This window comes from Pipistrellus hanaki, assembly GCF_964339955.1.
Source record: "Pipistrellus hanaki genome assembly, chromosome: 14".
In the NCBI taxonomy this organism is placed as follows: Eukaryota; Metazoa; Chordata; class Mammalia; order Chiroptera; family Vespertilionidae; genus Pipistrellus; species Pipistrellus hanaki.
In genome coordinates this window covers 14,894,420-14,910,652 of record NC_140516.1, presented here as the reverse complement: position 1 = coordinate 14,910,652, position 16,233 = coordinate 14,894,420, and the positions used below count along the sequence as shown (strand labels likewise).

Sequence of the window (16,233 nt, the reverse complement as noted above, 5' to 3'; positions counted from 1 at the left end):
TCTCTCCTTAGGGTCTCACAAGGCCAAAATCAAGGTGTCAGTGGGGGTGGGTTCTTAATCTGGAATCTACCCCCATCCTCTTTCAGGTTGTTGGCAGAATTCAGTTCCTTGTACTTGCAGGATGGAGGTCCCCGTTGCCTTACTGGCTGTGAGCAGGGAATGCTTTCTGCTTCTGGAGGCCACCCACATTCCTTGATGGTTCCTCTCCATCTTTAAGGCAGCAATTGTGTGCTGAATCTTTCTTTGCTTGGAATCTCTGACTTCCCTAAAGTAGTACCTATTTTAGTATTTGATGTAATAATTTTGAGAGATCATCTCCAGAATTCTACCTACCACAAGAAAGTATCATGATTTACTCTTTGACTCATGAATTAATTACAAACATGTTTTAAGTTTACAGATGTATGAGTCTTTTGGTCTATCTTTTAGTTGTTGATTTATAATTTTACTGCAGCGTGATCTACATGTATTTGTTGAATCTGTCTTTGTGGTCTAGCATAAGAATAATTAAGCTATTTGTGATTGAAAAGAATATGCATTCTCTGATTGTTGGGTACAGAGTTCTATGTTGTTTGAGCTCAACATTGTTAGCTGTCGTCCCCCCCCCCCGCCCCCTTTCTTCTCATCCTCATCTGAGGGTATGCTCTTTTAGAGAGAGGAAATGAGAAAGAAAGAGAAGCATTGATTGAACTCCCAACCGAGGTATGTGCTCTGACTGGAATCGAAGCTGCAGCCTTTTTTTGCGTGTATAGGATGATGCTCCAACCAACTGAGCCACCTGGCCAGGGCACCTCGTTAATTGTTTTATTCAAATCTTACATATCTTTAATTTTTTCCTATTTGATCTAGCAGTTTCTGGGAGAAATGTATTAAAATCTTTCATTTTGATACTTTCAGTTTAAAGGTGAAGAAACTGCCCAGTCATTGAGCATTGACCTATCAACCAGGAGATCCAGGGTTTGATTTCCAGTCAGGGCACATGCCCGGGTTGTGGGTTTGATCCCCTGTGTGGGGTGTGCAGGAGACAGACAATCAGTGAGTCTCACATTGATGTTTCCATCTCTCTCCCTCTCTGAAATCAATAAAAAATATATTTAAATAAAATAAAATAATAAAGATGAAAAAATTTGAGGCCTGGCAAGTTTAACTGACTTGCCCAGGTGTTCACAGCCAGTTGTGACAGAGCTAGGGTAAGAATACAGGTATTTTCATGTTGATATTTAGGAAGAGAAGATCCAGGAATTTTTATTTTATTTCTTATACAATCACAATACTTCCTGTCAGTTTGGTGTCATATTGGATAGCAAGCACTTACTTTCAGGCTGACCAAGGCCAGATATGCCCATACTTCAGCATTGTTGTTGTTCAATGCATTGGCTTCAGAAAGAGCATCCTCTGCTTCCGAGATCTCTTCCAACTTGACAAAAAAAAAAAAAGTATAAATTGTTAAGTCAATATAGTTTTTACTTAAGTCAGCTGGAATCAGCTTAGCTGAAAATACTACCCTGTTTCCCCAAAAATAAGACAGTGTCTTATATTAATTTTTTCTCCCAAAGTTGCGCTAGGTCTTATTTTTGGAGGATGTCTTATTTTCGGGGAAACACGGTATCCTATATAATAAAAGGCTAATATGCAAATAGACTGAATGGTGGGACAACCAAACAATTGATCTCTGTGACATGTGCTGACCACCTGGGGGCCTGTGTGGAACTTGGCAGGCGTTGAGTGGGGCAGGATGGTGGAGCAGGTGAGTGGGGGCGCCAGGTCAAGGCACTGGTCTCTGTCATTAGGGTGAGCCTCTGCTGGTTACTGAAAATTCTTTGCTCCTGAATGTCGCAGTTCTGCCTGGCACTTGCACCTGCTGCTGGCGCCGGCCCTGCTCACACCCACTGCCAGTGCTGGAGCCACCAGTTTCACCCACTGCCAATGTCAGCCCTGCTCGCACCCGCAGCCAGCACTGGAGCTGCTGCTCACACCCACTGCCGGTGCCCGGAGTCAGTCCTAATCACTTGGCACCATCAGGGTGGTGGCTGCCAGCCCTGATCGCCCCTGAGGCTTCTCCACCTCCCCCTGTTATTGAGGGGTGATTGGGGCAGCAGGCGCCACTTGCACCCAATGGCCCTGCTCACACCCACTGAGGGTGCCAGCCCCAATCACTCCGTACTGTTGGTGGGTGCAAGCAGGGTCGGAGCTGTAAGTGTGTGGGAGCAGCAGTGGTGGGAGTGGAGCTGCTGGCAGACAGGGGACCCAGGGCACAGTGGGAGGGGCTGGGCGGGGTCATGGAGGATGGGCAGAGACCTGCCCCTGTGCCTACTCCAGCCTTGTGGCTCACAGTTCCTTTCAAGGTGCACAAATTCATGCACTGGGTCCCTAGTGTCCAAATAACATTGCTGCACATGGCCTATACCAATGGCTTTCAACATTGTTGTTTTTTTAAGCAATAGAACTTTTTCTTCAAACAAAATCCTGTGTGGTGGCCCAATATATAAACTAGTTAAAAGTAAAACTGCTCTGCTTAAAAAGCCAGGTAGGGGAGCCTGGAGCCCTGCTTTCTTCCTCTTTCCTCTACAGCAGTCCTAGCAGCCTTCCGTGAACCCTGGAGCTCCGGGGCCGGGCTGGAAGACCAGAAGTATTTACCGTTGTGTGTGCATCATTCACATTCACAATGGGCTTTCAGATACATTTGTAGTTTTTTCCTTTACATTCTACATCCCTTTCTTAAGAAATACTACCATTCAGAAAGCTTCCTTTCCCCTAACATTAGCTGTTAACACCACAGTCTTGAACAATCGATACAATACTCAGTGACTCTGGGGAGCTTCCTGAGCTCTGGCCACACGGATATCAGTTTTGCTTCCTAAAACGGTGACTTTGCTTTGTACAATCTCCCAAAAGGCCAGCCAAGGAAAGAATGAGGTACTCCCTTCTGCAATAAAGTAGTTCTTCATAGTTTCTGCTTTAGAAAATAATGGATTTCTAGGCCCAAGGCAATATGAAGAATGACCTTTCAGCAAAGCCTATACCTTGGCCTACATTTTAAATGTCTCTGAAATACTGATTCATTATTCATTCAACATATATGTCCTAAGGATTTATTCTGTCAGGCAGAATGTTAGATACTGGCAATACAAAGAGTTCACTGACAGATATGTTAAAAAAAAAAAAAAAAAAAAGAAGAAGGTGGGAAAAACTCAAACACATAAATAGTTCCTATACAGAATAAACATGTCTAATAATAAAAGCATAGATATGATTTAGTGGAGGGACAAAGGAAAATAGTAATAATGCTATCCTGAGATTAAAGGACATTCTCTGAAGAAACATTGTTACAGTAAACCTTGAAAGATAGATAGGAGTTTGTTAACTGTACGAGGTGAAGAAAGGCATTCCAGGTAAAAGGAATACTGTATGTAAATGCAAAAATAGCATGGCATCTCAGAAAACTCTTAAGTATGCCTGTGTGGCTGGAGAGGGAGAGAGAGAGAAAGTGGTAAGGTTAAAGGGTTTGGCAGAGATCATATCATATTACCAGGTAGTCTCACCTCTTAAACATTAGAGAGAAGGAAAGAGGGTAGCTCTGGAGCTTTGGGGGTGGTAGAACAAAGAGTGCAAAGGCCAACCTGAAGCTGTAGCAGCTCCTCCTGCATATGGAAAGGCACGGAGTTTGAAATATCAACCAATTTATTTAATAGATCATATTACTTTTTTCCTTATAGATAATATAAAACTAGAGGCCCGGTTCATGAATGCATGCATGGGTGGGGTCTCTCAGCCTGGCCGGCAATCGAGGTCGGTCAGGGGGCCAGTCTATAGCAAGGAGGGACTCTGGGAGGTTGGTCAGCTGGCTTCCCAATGGGGTGCAGGGGGGGGGGGGCGCGCAACAGGGCTGGGGGGAGATGGAGGAGTCATGGGAGGTTGACTGTGGGAGTGCACTGACCACCAAGGGGAAGCTTCTGCATTGAGTGTCTGCCCCCTGGTTATCAGTGCACATCATAGCAACTGGCAGACTGGTCATTCTGGTTGTTCAGTCATAATGGTCACTATATATATATATATATATATATGTGTGTGTGTGTGTGTGTGTGTGTGTGTGTGTGTGTGTATGTATATATGTGTATATATGTATATATGTGTATGTATGTATATGTATATATATTATGATCTTCTGTACCAAATAACATGAAATTTTTATTATATAGCTTCCTGGTTCAGGTTTTTGTGGGATTTTTCTACTTCAGATTGACCTTCAGTTTACTAAACTGCTCAGAAGAGCAATTTTGCATTAGAAAAAAACCTGCCCTAATTGCCATCTCACTGTCATCCTAGGGTGCTTGAAAGATCAGGGAATCAAGGTCAGCTGTATGCACAGGCTTAGTGTCAACCCCTCATCCGCTTACCCGATAGCAGGCAATTCCCAGGCCCAGCCAGGTCAGGCATGAAGGTGATCTCTTACAGGCTTGCAGGTAGGTTCTCTTTGCCTTTCCATACTGTGGAAAGAAAGCACCACTAAACTATTGTTCTTTCCGAAGCTTCAAACACTGCATTGCTGTGATAAATATGGTGCTTCTGCAGGTGAACACCAATCTAAGTTCAATGAAGTTATATGTTTTTCTTATAACTTAACTGGGAGGGAGCAGTTTTAGGTTCACAGCAAAATTGGAAGTTCAGAGATTTCTCATATACCTCTCTCTTGCCCCGACACATGTATAGCCTCCCCGACTATCAACCTCCCCCACCACATTGGTACTTTTGTTACAACTGACAAAGCTACATTGGCACTTCATCATCACCCAAAGTACGCAGTTTACCTTAGGGAGGTGTACATTCTGTGGGTTTGAACAAATGTGTAATGACATATATCCCTCCTTAGAGTATTTTTTCTGCCCTAAACATTCTCTGTGCTCCACCTGTTCATCACTCCCCTTCCCCAACTCCTGGGAACCACCAAACTCTTTTACTCTCTCCATAGTTTTGCCCTTTTCAGAATGTCATACAGTTAGAATCATGTAGTATGTAGACCTCTCAGATTGGTTCCTTTCACTTAGTAATATGCATTTAAGGTTCCTTTGTATTTTTTCATGGCTCGATAGCTTATCTTAGCGCTAAGCAATATGCCATTGTCTGGATGTACCACAGATTACCCATTCACTTACTGAAGGACGTCTTTGGTTGTTTCCAAGTTTGGCACATTATGAATCAAGCTACTATAAATACTTGTGTGCAGATTTTGTATGGATATAAGTTCTCAGTTTCTTAGGGTAAATATTTAGGAGCACAATTGTTGCATGGTAATGGTAAGAATATTTTTAGTTTTGTAAAATATCATGTCATTCAAAGTGGCAGAGTTCTTGTTGCTCTACCTTCTTGTCATCATCTGATGTTGGTGTTCTAGAGATTTTGGTGTGCAGTGGTATTTAAATTTCTATTTCCCTGGTGACATATTATGTGAAACATCTTTTCATATGCTAATTTGTCATCTACATGTCTTCTTTGGTGAGGTATCTTTAAGATCTCTGACCCATTTTTAAATATTATTATTTTCTTATCATTGAGTTTTAAGACTTCTTCGTATATTTCAGGTAGCAATCCTTTATTAAATATGTCTTTTGCAAATATTTTTCTCCCAGTTTGTGGTTTGTCTTCTCTTTCTCTTCATATTGTCTTTTTCAGAGATTACGTTTTTCATTTCAATGAGGTCTAACTTATCAATTCTTTCTTTCATGGATCATGCCTCTGGTGTTGTACCTAAAAAGTCAGAACCATTCCCAATGTCATATAGGTTTTCTTCTATATTATCTTCTAGGAGTTTTATAGTTTTGTATTTTACATGTATTCTATGATTCATTTTGAGTAAATTTTTGAAGGTATAATAATGCCAGTGTGTGTTTCTTGGCATCCAGGAATGGGGTTCAGGAATCTGGAGAAGGGTTGTGGTGTAAATTAATCAAAAGTCCAGAGATGAAACATAATTTTGGAAGGCATTTTTGGGGGAACCAGAGAAAATTTAGCTAAAGAAACCAAGTTCTCTAGAATCTCCAGACCTCGTGGCTCTTTATTAACACAAATTGCCTTAAGGCAAGGTAGGTTTACACACCAAAGGCCTCTGTTTGGTATACAGTAGGCATTGTCAGGGGGAAACTGCCTTTGGCTGTTCAGAGGTTTGGCCAGTAGGAAGCAACAACAGGTAGATTGAAATGCCCTCAGTTGTCTGGCAGCAAGCAATCACTTATGCATCCTTCTCAGTTTTGGGGAAATGCCCTGAGCCATTCCAGATGATTCAGCCCTGCTGACATGCTGGAATTAGCTTCCAGCAGAATAAGGTTTTATGTCTAGATTTATTTATTTACTTATTTATTTACTTATTTATTTGCATATGGGTCTCCAGTTGTTCCACCACCATTTTTTGAAAAGGTTTTCTTTGCTGAATTGTATTACCTTTGTTCCTTTGTCAAAGATCAGTGGACTATATTTATGTGAGTCTATTTCCAGGCTCTCTATTCTGTTCCATTAATCTGCCTATTATTTCACTTTTACCACACTGTCTTGATTATTGTTCTAGTTTATAATGTGTTTTGTAGTCAGGTAGGGGGTCAGTCTTCTAACTTGTTCTCTTTCAATGTAGTACCGGCTATTCTGGGCTTGGGTTGTATTTTATGTCTATTTTCAGGGAAATATTACAAGAAGACTGGTGAGAGAAGGAAAGACTAAGTAAAAGGGCAAACTTTGCTGTGAAAGCAGTTCCAAACACATTTATAGTCTCTCTAAGAGTTGGGGCAAGGAGTTACACAGAAAATTCTGGTTAACCACAGTGACTATCAGAATTCCGCCTAAACTTTATGGATTACCTGTTTTTGCTTAAAAGTGACACTAAGTGGTAGGATGATAGATACAGAATCTCTGAACTAAGGATTTTACTTGATAGAGCCTCATTATTCTGAGACTCTGCTCCCTTATTATAAAACATCTTAGAAGCTTTTAGTAATACAGGAGATATTTTTTTGGGGGGTGGGGTGGGGTGGGGGGAGAAGTAGTAGGTCTAAAAGGACCACTTCTTGTTCTGTATCTTCAGTGTGAGAGTTGGAAGTATAGCTGAGCCTAGGCAATGAGCCTATGAACTCCTCGCCTAGTGACTGCATAAGTCAGCAGTTCTGTGAAATGCAGCTAGCAATGACATCAGAAAGCTTTTTCTTCTTATTTACCTCACTGTAATTTTTCCCTTTTAAACCTATGTGAGCTTTCCTACTTAAATTATAAGGCATTGTAACTTCTTGTTGCTGTTGTTTAATTTCAAATATAAGAAAACTAAGTATTCGGGGTAGGAGGCTGGGAGGAGATAGAATAAAGTAAAAAAAAAAAGAACAACCCAAAAAACAAAGACAAAAAACCCCCACAGAATCAAAAGGCCTTAGGAAGAAGGTTGATAATTGTTGAAGTGGGAGGATGAGTCCATGCTGGCTCATTCTACTAGTCTGTTTACTCTGTGTGTATTTGAAATGTTCCATAAAAGAACGTTTCTTTTAGAAAGCTTTGGGGTATCTCCTAAAATATGGATAGGAATTACTCAAGAGTCAGGTCAGAGTACCCTGTGAAACGGGGTTAGCCTCAGCTGAACTAAATATAATCCTTTGTGTTGAGGAAAGTTTTGAGGGTTTCTTTTGAGGCCCGTAACACTTTCCGTTGTTAAAGCAAGCTGAGAATATTTCCACTGCTGCTAACAAAGAAAATTAGCTAAAATCATAACTAAAATAAAATGTATTGAGTTTTTTCATCTTTATTGTTGAAAGTATTATATGGTCCTCCCCCCGCGCCCCCCCACTCTCTTTCCAGCCCACAAATTTATAGAGTTCTTAATAACTTTAGTGTCATAATGGTTAAAACCACAGACTAGTATGAGACTGCCTTGTTTGAATCCTGTTTCTATTAATTCCTGGTTATCTGGTGTTGGGCAAGCCACTTTACCTTTCAATGTAAAAGTGCCACTATCATATTTCTAGTTTTAGTCCACACGGATATTAATACTTGACCAGTCAGGTCCCAGACCATGACTTGATAGATGTCGTTACTGCCCTTCCTCTGTCCCTCACCTCTTTCTCTTCCAGATAGATGTGCCCCAGTCGCAGGAAGATGAAGTGCATCTCAGAAGCATCCACTACAAAACTAACGGTTCTCTCATAGCATGCCTTGGCCTCAGCATGATCTCCTTTCAGGAAATAGAGATGGCCCTTCAGACCCCAGACGTCAGGGTTCTGAAAAAGGAAAGAACAAGTCGTACAGGGGATGAGGTGGCATTTAGAAGTGTGTTAATGAGCTTTGTCTAACATTTAAATTTAGATTACATCTGCTTTCTTTTTCTAACGCAGTTAGAAAGAGGGCCCCATTCAGTTGCACTGGAAGTGATTCTTCTAGATCTGCCCTCTCATTTCTATCTTGCGTTCTTCAAAGCCATTTTTGTCTTTGGGGCAAACATTAAGAAAAATAGTGAAGTATACAATGATAGAGTTCCAATGAGAAAAACAGAAGTCCAAAAAACTTGAAATAGGTAAACTATCTGCGAATGAGCTGTCCTTATCTTTTTCTCTGCCCTTTGCAAAACTCCTGAGTGCTTAAGAAAAACAAATGGGCCGGGACCGGTTTGGCTCAGTGGATAGAGCGTCGGCTTGGGGACTGAAGGGTCCCAGGTTCGATTCCGGTCAAGGGCATGTGCCTTGGTTGCGGGCATATCCCCGGTAGGGGGTGTGCAAGAGGCAGCTGATCGATGACTCTCTCTCATCGATGTTTCTAACTCTCTATCTCTCTCCCTTCCTCTCTGTATAAAATCAATAAAAAATTAAAAAATAAAAAATTAAAAAAAAAAGAAAGAAAAACAAATGGAAGGAAATAGATAGACGAGGTAACTGACAAATGATGACACCCTCCCCCACCTCTGGCAAACAGAAACCTACCTGTGATATAGCAACACCACCTCTAAGAAAGCCTGCTCATCCCTTCTCCAAACTATACTCAAGAGGCTCTAGCAAAAGTCATTACCAGGTAGTCCATCTGGGCTGCTTGTTGAAGGAATTCCTCTACCTTGACAAAGTCCTTCTTGAGAAGGTGTGTCTGAGCCAGCACCAAGTAATACTCACAGCTGGGGCCTCCTTGAGAACATAACAGCTCATGTGCCAGGACTCTGTGCACATACTGCAAAAAATCAGATTATAAGCTATGTCCGTTCCATAGCTCGTATGGTTGAAGGTTCTGTTTCTGATAATAAGTAATAAGGAACACATTACAGAATGAAATGATTATCCACTTCAAAAGGTTAGAGGTGAATTATAAACATTCAGCACATCATGGTTCCATTACCAGCTATTCACTTAGTCACAAATGTAGACTTGTTCAAGGGAATAACCAGCAATATTACACAATGCTAATCTTGCTAGTTATCATACTAGATGGGTTTTAACTTGTAATCTGTTATGCAGCAGATGGAGACACTTCATTTACATTTACGCACGAGGTAACATTCTTAGGCAGCTGTAATTGTAAGAAAATTTAAAGTGAGGCAAAACCTTCCTTTCTAAAATTCTAGACTTAGGTATTTTGGAAACAGAGTGTCTGTTTCTGGCACACACTCAAACATTTGTTAAGCTCATCAGTTTTCACTTAGAGCTATTCTTTATTTTCAGTACTATACAAGGCCTGCAAATTTGACAAAAATCACACAGACTTGCTAAACAGAGGGGGAAACCCTTCTTTTCTCTCCCCTCTGCGCCTCTCTCAGCCTATAATACAGAACCTCCCACTAGTGCTGAGACCATCTTTGAAAACACCGAGGGGAAGCTCTCCCTGCTTTCCGGCTCTCGGACATGGGTGGCAGGAGAAGGCCTGTTTCTCCGTTGGGAAAGTCTATATGGCCCCCTCCCACGAGCCATCACTCTTGCCCTTTGTGAGCATGCCCACCTTCAAGAGGAGCACACACACTGCAGGATCAGGCCAACTCTTTCGGCTCTGAATGTTGCTCTCTCTCCTACTGCTTGTGTCATGGACATATTTCTTGTGTCCATGTGGTAAATAGACCTTTCAGGATGCTCTTGTTCTCTGGGAGGAGGCTGCCATTTTCTAGCTGTTCCACTGGTGACAGCAGCTGTGAGTCAGATCTGGAACCAGTCACATCTCCAGCTTTTTTTTGTTTGATTGTTTGTTTCTTTGTTAATCCTCACCCGAGGATATTTTTTCCTTTGACTTTAAGTGAGAATGGAAGGGAGGGGAGAGACACAGAGAGAAAAACATTGATTGTGATTGCCCCTTGCACCAGGGCAGAGATTGAGCCCATGATTGGAATCGAGTCTTTTACCCTCAGTCCGAGGGCCAATGCTCTAACCACTGAGCAAACTGGCTAGGGCCAGTTCAGTTTTACCAATAAAAATGTTAAATATTTCTATCCCCCATTTAGCAATGGGTATCTGCTCCTGTTGGTTCAGAACTTGAAAGGGAAGAAGGGTAGGTATGCTGAGATGCCTGTGAACCCCCAACACTCACATAATATGAATCCCTATAATAAAGTGAAATCAGTCTACATATGACTCAGAGTCTGAATTTGCTCTGCTGGTATTCTACAGGGAGCAGTCTTGAAGTCTCAAAAGCATATTTGATTTGTGTCATACACATTTAAGCTTGCAAAGATTTGAATTGAATAGGTAGCTCATTAAAATCTTTCCATTAACTTGCTCTTTTCCAAATATTCTGACCTGCACAGCATTGACCTTCATCAAGAAGCGTATGGTCTCCATGAAGATGGTGGTAGGAGCACGATATTGGGTAGAATGCAGATAAATCGATGAATCCAGACATTTTGATGGTTCTGAAAATATATTAAAAGAATAATGATTAGATGTAAAGGAAAAATGTACAAAGCTCAGACATATTAATGTAGCAGGGAGAGTATTCTAATCTATGAGAGATTATAATCTGGAAAGCAATAGGTTGCTCCATATGGATGGTCCCCAAAGAGGAGTTCTCAAAGATTCTTAAGGTTAGTCTACAGTGTTTCCAAATTAAGTCACAACCAAATAAAAGGATTTTTTAAAAAAGTATTCAGATCTTCCCTAATGTGAAACACAATCTACAAATATTCTAAAAATCATTTTTAGAAAATCATAGGAGTGTACTTGGTTACTTTCTGAGCTAAATGTAAATCCTTGTTTATTGAAAGAATCTAATTTCAGAGCCTAGCCTCATATGAAGGCACTTAGGCAAAATGACAGATAAATAATCAACTTCAAACAAGTTAAAAAGTGCCGTTTTGGTAATCATAGGGTTTTTCATGTCTATATTCCTCTTTCGATTGGAAATCTTTATTCCTAATTACCTGTTTTTAATATCTCCTTGGGAAATAAGTTGGATGATTTTTGATTGATTGGTGCATCCTGAGATGGTGCAAACAAAATTGGTTCTTGTGAATATGACTGCAGTTTGGAGGATTCTTCAAGAAATCCATCTAGAATAGAAAATGGAGCTCCTGGTCCTAAACAGATTAAATTTTAATAATGGGAAAAAACAAGGTCTTGCTACACTGAATGTTAAACGATTATTACAGAAGATAAGATATAATTAATTTTCAAATCATAAAAAACATTCCTGAACTATTGCATGGACAGACTTGTTTTTCAGACTTTTCATATTTCTGAATAAAGAGTACAAGCTAAACTGATAGCACAGCTTCTGTTAGTATAACTCCTAGTTCAATCCTACTGGTAGCCCAAGTCATAATAATGTCAAACAGATAACTCTTACAAAAGTTACTTGTTGAGAGAAACCAAGATGGCTGCGTAGGTGAGCAACTGGTCTGCCGCTCCCACAACAATTTAAAAATTAAAACTATGCCGAAACCGGTTTGGCTCAATGGATAGAGCGTCGGCTTGGGGACTGAAGGGTCCCGGGTTCGATTCCGGTCAAGGGCATGTACCCTGGTTGCGGGCATATCCCCAGTAGGGGGTGTGCAAGAGGCAGCTGATCGATGACTCTCTCTCATCGATGTTTCTAATTCTCTCTCTCTTTTTTTAAATTAATTAATTAATTAATTAATTAATTTGTTTTTTTAGATAAATTTTTATTGTTCATATTATTACAAGTGTTCCTTTCCCCCCCTTCCCACCCCACCCTCTGCCCTTTCCCCACTCCCCATTGTCCTCATCCATAGGTGCACAGTTTATGTTCAGTCTCTTCCCACATCCCCCTCTCCCCTTTTCCCCAAGAATCATCAGTTCACTCCCCTTCCATACCTCTGATTCTATTATATTCACCAGTTAATATTGTTCATCAGATTTTTTTTTAGTTTCCTTGGTTTTTAATTCACTTGTTGATAGTTACATATTTGTTGTTCATAATTTTTATCTTTATTTACTTTCTCTTCTGAAAGAACCCCCTTCAGCAATTCATATAATTCATATAATTCTGGTTTGGTGGTGATGAACTCCTTTAGCTTTTTTTTATTAGTGAAGCTCTTTATCTGACCTTCGATTCTGAGTGATAGCTTTGCTGGGTAGAGTATTTTTGGCTGTAGGTTCTTTCTATTCATCACCTTGAATATTTCTTGCCATTCCCATCTGGCCTGCATGGTTTCTGTTGAGAAATCAGCTGACAATCGTATAGGTGCTCCTTTATAGGTAACCACCTGCTCTTGCTGCTTTTAATATTCTCTCTTTGTCCTTTGCTCTTGGAATCTTAATTATGATTTGTCTTGGTGTGGTCCTCTTTGGATTCCTCTTATTTGGAGTTCTGTGTGCTTCCTGGACTTGTAAGTCCAATTCTTTCCCCAGGTGGGGAAAGTTTTCTGTCACTATATCTTTCAGTATGTTTTCGATATCTTGCTCTCTCTCATCTTCTGGGACCCCCATGATTCTGATGTTGGATCGTTTGAAGTTGTCCCAGAGGTTTCTTACATCATCTTTAATTTTCTGGATTCTCTTGCCTTCTAGCTTCTGCAGAGGAGTGTCTTCTAGCTCTTTATGTTCCAAATCTTTGACTTGATTCTTGCGATCTTCTATTCTGTTTTTAGGACTCTGTATAATATTTTTTATTTCAGACAATGTATTCTTTATTTCTTGTTGATCCCTTTTTATATCCTCATAGGTCTCATTTATTTTATCGGCCTTGTCTAGGAAACTCTTGAAAAACCTTATAAGTGTGGTTTTGAACTCTATATCCAGTCGCTTTTTGTCCTCCATTTCTTTCGTTTGTGATCTATTTGGTTTAGGCATTTTCGCAGGCAGCTTTCCTGATGGGGCAGGGTTTCAGGGTGGAGCCTACAGCCTTGGCTTCCGTCAGCCCTGCCCTATGCGACTCCTGAGACTCAGGGTCCTTCAGTACTTGTTGCAAGCGCCTCTGAGAGAAAGGTGCCCTCGATTTTCGTCTGCTACCAAACAGTGTAGGCTCTCCCGCAATGGGCCCGAAACTGGGGTTCAGTTCAGTTGGAAGTGGAGTTGGAGATGGCGTTCAGAGCAGTCTGGAGCCCCTGTCTCCTTCCCGCCAGGGCAGTCCTACGTCACAGCCGGCCGTCCCTTCTCTGCGCGCAGTGTGCGCGCCTGTGGGACCTCCTTTCGCCGCTTCCCCGGGTACTGCCTTACAGCCCGGCTCCCTCTGGATGAGCCTGGGTCCCCGGGGTCTGGCCTAGAACGGGGGTTCAGAGCAGTTTGGGGGCCCAGCACTGTCGGAGTGTTTATCTCCTTCCCACTAGGGAACGCCAGCCAGGCACTCGGCCTCCCTCCTCTCCGGCGCCGTCCTCTCCTCTCGCGCCACGTGTCTCCGTACCTTAGCCTTTTCCAGCTCCTCTGCGCCTCCTTCTGGTTTTCTCCTTGCTTCTCCTTGTAGAATTTCCAGTCAGTCGACTTTCCTGTAGTTCTGGGTAATGTCCATTTTATATTTTAGTTGTATTTTACTGAAATTGTTGCGTGCGGCTGCTTTCTAGGTGCCTACCCGAGCAGCCATCTTGGATTCTACTGTTTCTGATGTTTCTAACTCTCTATCTCTCTCCCTTTCTCTCTGTACAAAATCAATAAAATATATTTAAAAAAAATTAAAACTAATATGAAGGACATCTATCATCCAAAACCACGGGAAGGAGGTACTGGGTAGTTAATAGTCAACAATTAACATGATGATAAGAGCAATGAGGGACTTATGGGGCTCTTAAAATGTGACCAGCTGGATAAATGGAAGCATGGCAGGCCTGGAGCAGCCAGGCCCAGAGCAGCCAGGCCCGGAGCAGCCAGGCCCGGAGTGTTGTGAGGTTGAACCCTGGGTTCAAAATGAAAGGAAAGAAGGAGCAATGCAGCCAATTCGGGTACCAGAGTGTTATGTCCGTCATCACAATGGACTCAGAGAAGCTCCTGTGTCCCTTCACCCAAAAGGACTGAAAGTTGCCCAGACGACAGCAAAGTGGGAGAAGAAAACTGAAAGCTACCCAAGGGACTGAGGTGCCAACATGGAGTCATCTGAAGAAATTAAAGACTAAAATGGAAGCTACTTCTTTAATCATGTTCCTGCTCATGCTAGCATCTGTTAGCTTCCAGTCTTCTGCAAAGTCTTGTGCAGCAAGTCCAAGGACTCTGAGTAAATCTACACCAGCAACAAAAGAGACTCATTTAGTAGCTAAAAATATTAATATGTCCATAATTCTGATTTCTCATTTTGTTGTTTTGCATTGGCATCGTTGTTATTAAATAGCCAGAGTTTTGCTCTTGACATTCAAGTTTTGAAAATAACATGTATGTAATTTAGTTTTTGCATTGGCATTGTTTGCAATTGTTTTTAATTTTAGAGCCCTATTATTAATGTTTAAATTTTATTTTAATTAGTAAAAAAGGGTGAGATGTAGAGAGCTGCCTGAGAAGGCACATCGACATTCTTTTAATTCTTATCAGCAGAGCCCGAGGGCACTGACAGAATCCTCTTATCAGTACTGATTTCTTAATCCATGTGCTTGGAATGAGGAACAAATAGGACCTGGACTCACCCAGGTCTCGATATGCTAAATCTTGTACCAAAAAATAGGGAGCTTACCCAGATTTTGATGAATAGGAACTGGGCACACCGGAAACTCCTTTTGACCTTAAACTCCCCTTTGGAAGCCAATAAATAAATAAATAAATAAATAAATAAATAAATAAATAAAATTTTTTTAAAAAAAGTTACTTGTTAAATCCAGATACTCAGAAATCCAGATGAGCCAGGCCAGTGTGCCTCAGTGGCTGAGGGTCAACTCAGGAACCAACAGGTCACCAGTTCGATTCCCCGTCAGGGCACATGTCTGGGTTTTGGGCTCCATCCCTAGTGGAGGGCATGCATGAGGCAGCTGATTGATGAAGTTTCTCATCAATGTCTCTCTCTCTCTATCCCTCTCTAAAAAAAAATAAATAAAAACATATTTTAAAAATTAAAAAATAAAAAGCAATGCCAGGTAGGAAAAGAACAGTGCCAGTTTGCTCCAATTAGAAGAGGTCACTCACCTAGAGCAAAAGATATGGCTTTGAAAAATAAGTAGAAATTGAATAGATAGAGAGGGAGAAGCATTCAAGGCTGGGGGCTAGCCACTGGCAAAAGCATGGAAGTAATGAGCTCATTTATTTTACTGGATATTGAGGAAATTAAGGAAAAGGCAGGTTGGGGCTACACTTTTGATTTGACATTTGAATGCTAGGATGCTTCTCGTATAGGCAAAAGTAGAGGGTTACAAAGAGAAGTATAGAGCAGAAAAATTAGCTAAAACTAATATTTTATGAAGATTAATCAAACAGTGCAATGTAACAAGAGAGAAAATATGGATGGAGACAAAGAGGTTGTTACAACAGTATGGACATTTGTTAATAGAAAGATGCAAGGAGCATTTTGAAAGAGAACCCACTTGTCTCAGGAACTACCCTGATACAGAGATGTGGGAAACTCAAGCAAGAAAGGAAGAACAGGGATGAGATCATGAACTTGGGTGCCTAATGTAAGGATGTAGAATCAATTTAGGAGATAAGGAATTGAGTTTACTAGTAGAATAATCCAGCTGTGGTTTCTGGAGGGATTTCAGAGTTAAAGATAGACATTTGAGAGTTTTCAGTAGTGAAATAGAAACTATGAGTGCAGGTGGCCTCTTAGGAAGTATCACTGTATTATTGGAAAATGATTACCTTTAATGAGTATGATAAGAAAGAGAAGCTAACAAAGGAAACCCAAACTGTCAGAGATGTAGAAGGCAATCCAACA

The 16,233-nt window shown here is 41.1% G+C and overlaps 2 protein-coding genes across 2 annotated transcripts in view; one reads left to right on the top strand and one right to left on the bottom strand.

Moving 5' to 3' along the window:
* Positions 1 to 16,233, top strand: part of NUDT13 (nudix hydrolase 13) — a 438,779-nt gene that overhangs the window by 94,341 nt on the left and 328,205 nt on the right. The gene's annotated exons all lie outside the window — the stretch shown is intronic.
* Positions 1 to 16,233, bottom strand: part of CFAP70 (cilia and flagella associated protein 70) — a 78,403-nt gene that overhangs the window by 6,220 nt on the left and 55,950 nt on the right. Inside the window, 6 exon segments of the mRNA XM_084904927.1 lie at positions 1,316 to 1,417; positions 4,398 to 4,487; positions 8,085 to 8,246; positions 9,028 to 9,180; positions 10,731 to 10,843; positions 11,351 to 11,479. Coding sequence (XP_084761053.1) covers positions 1,316 to 1,417; positions 4,398 to 4,487; positions 8,085 to 8,246; positions 9,028 to 9,180; positions 10,731 to 10,843; positions 11,351 to 11,479 — 749 coding nt within the window.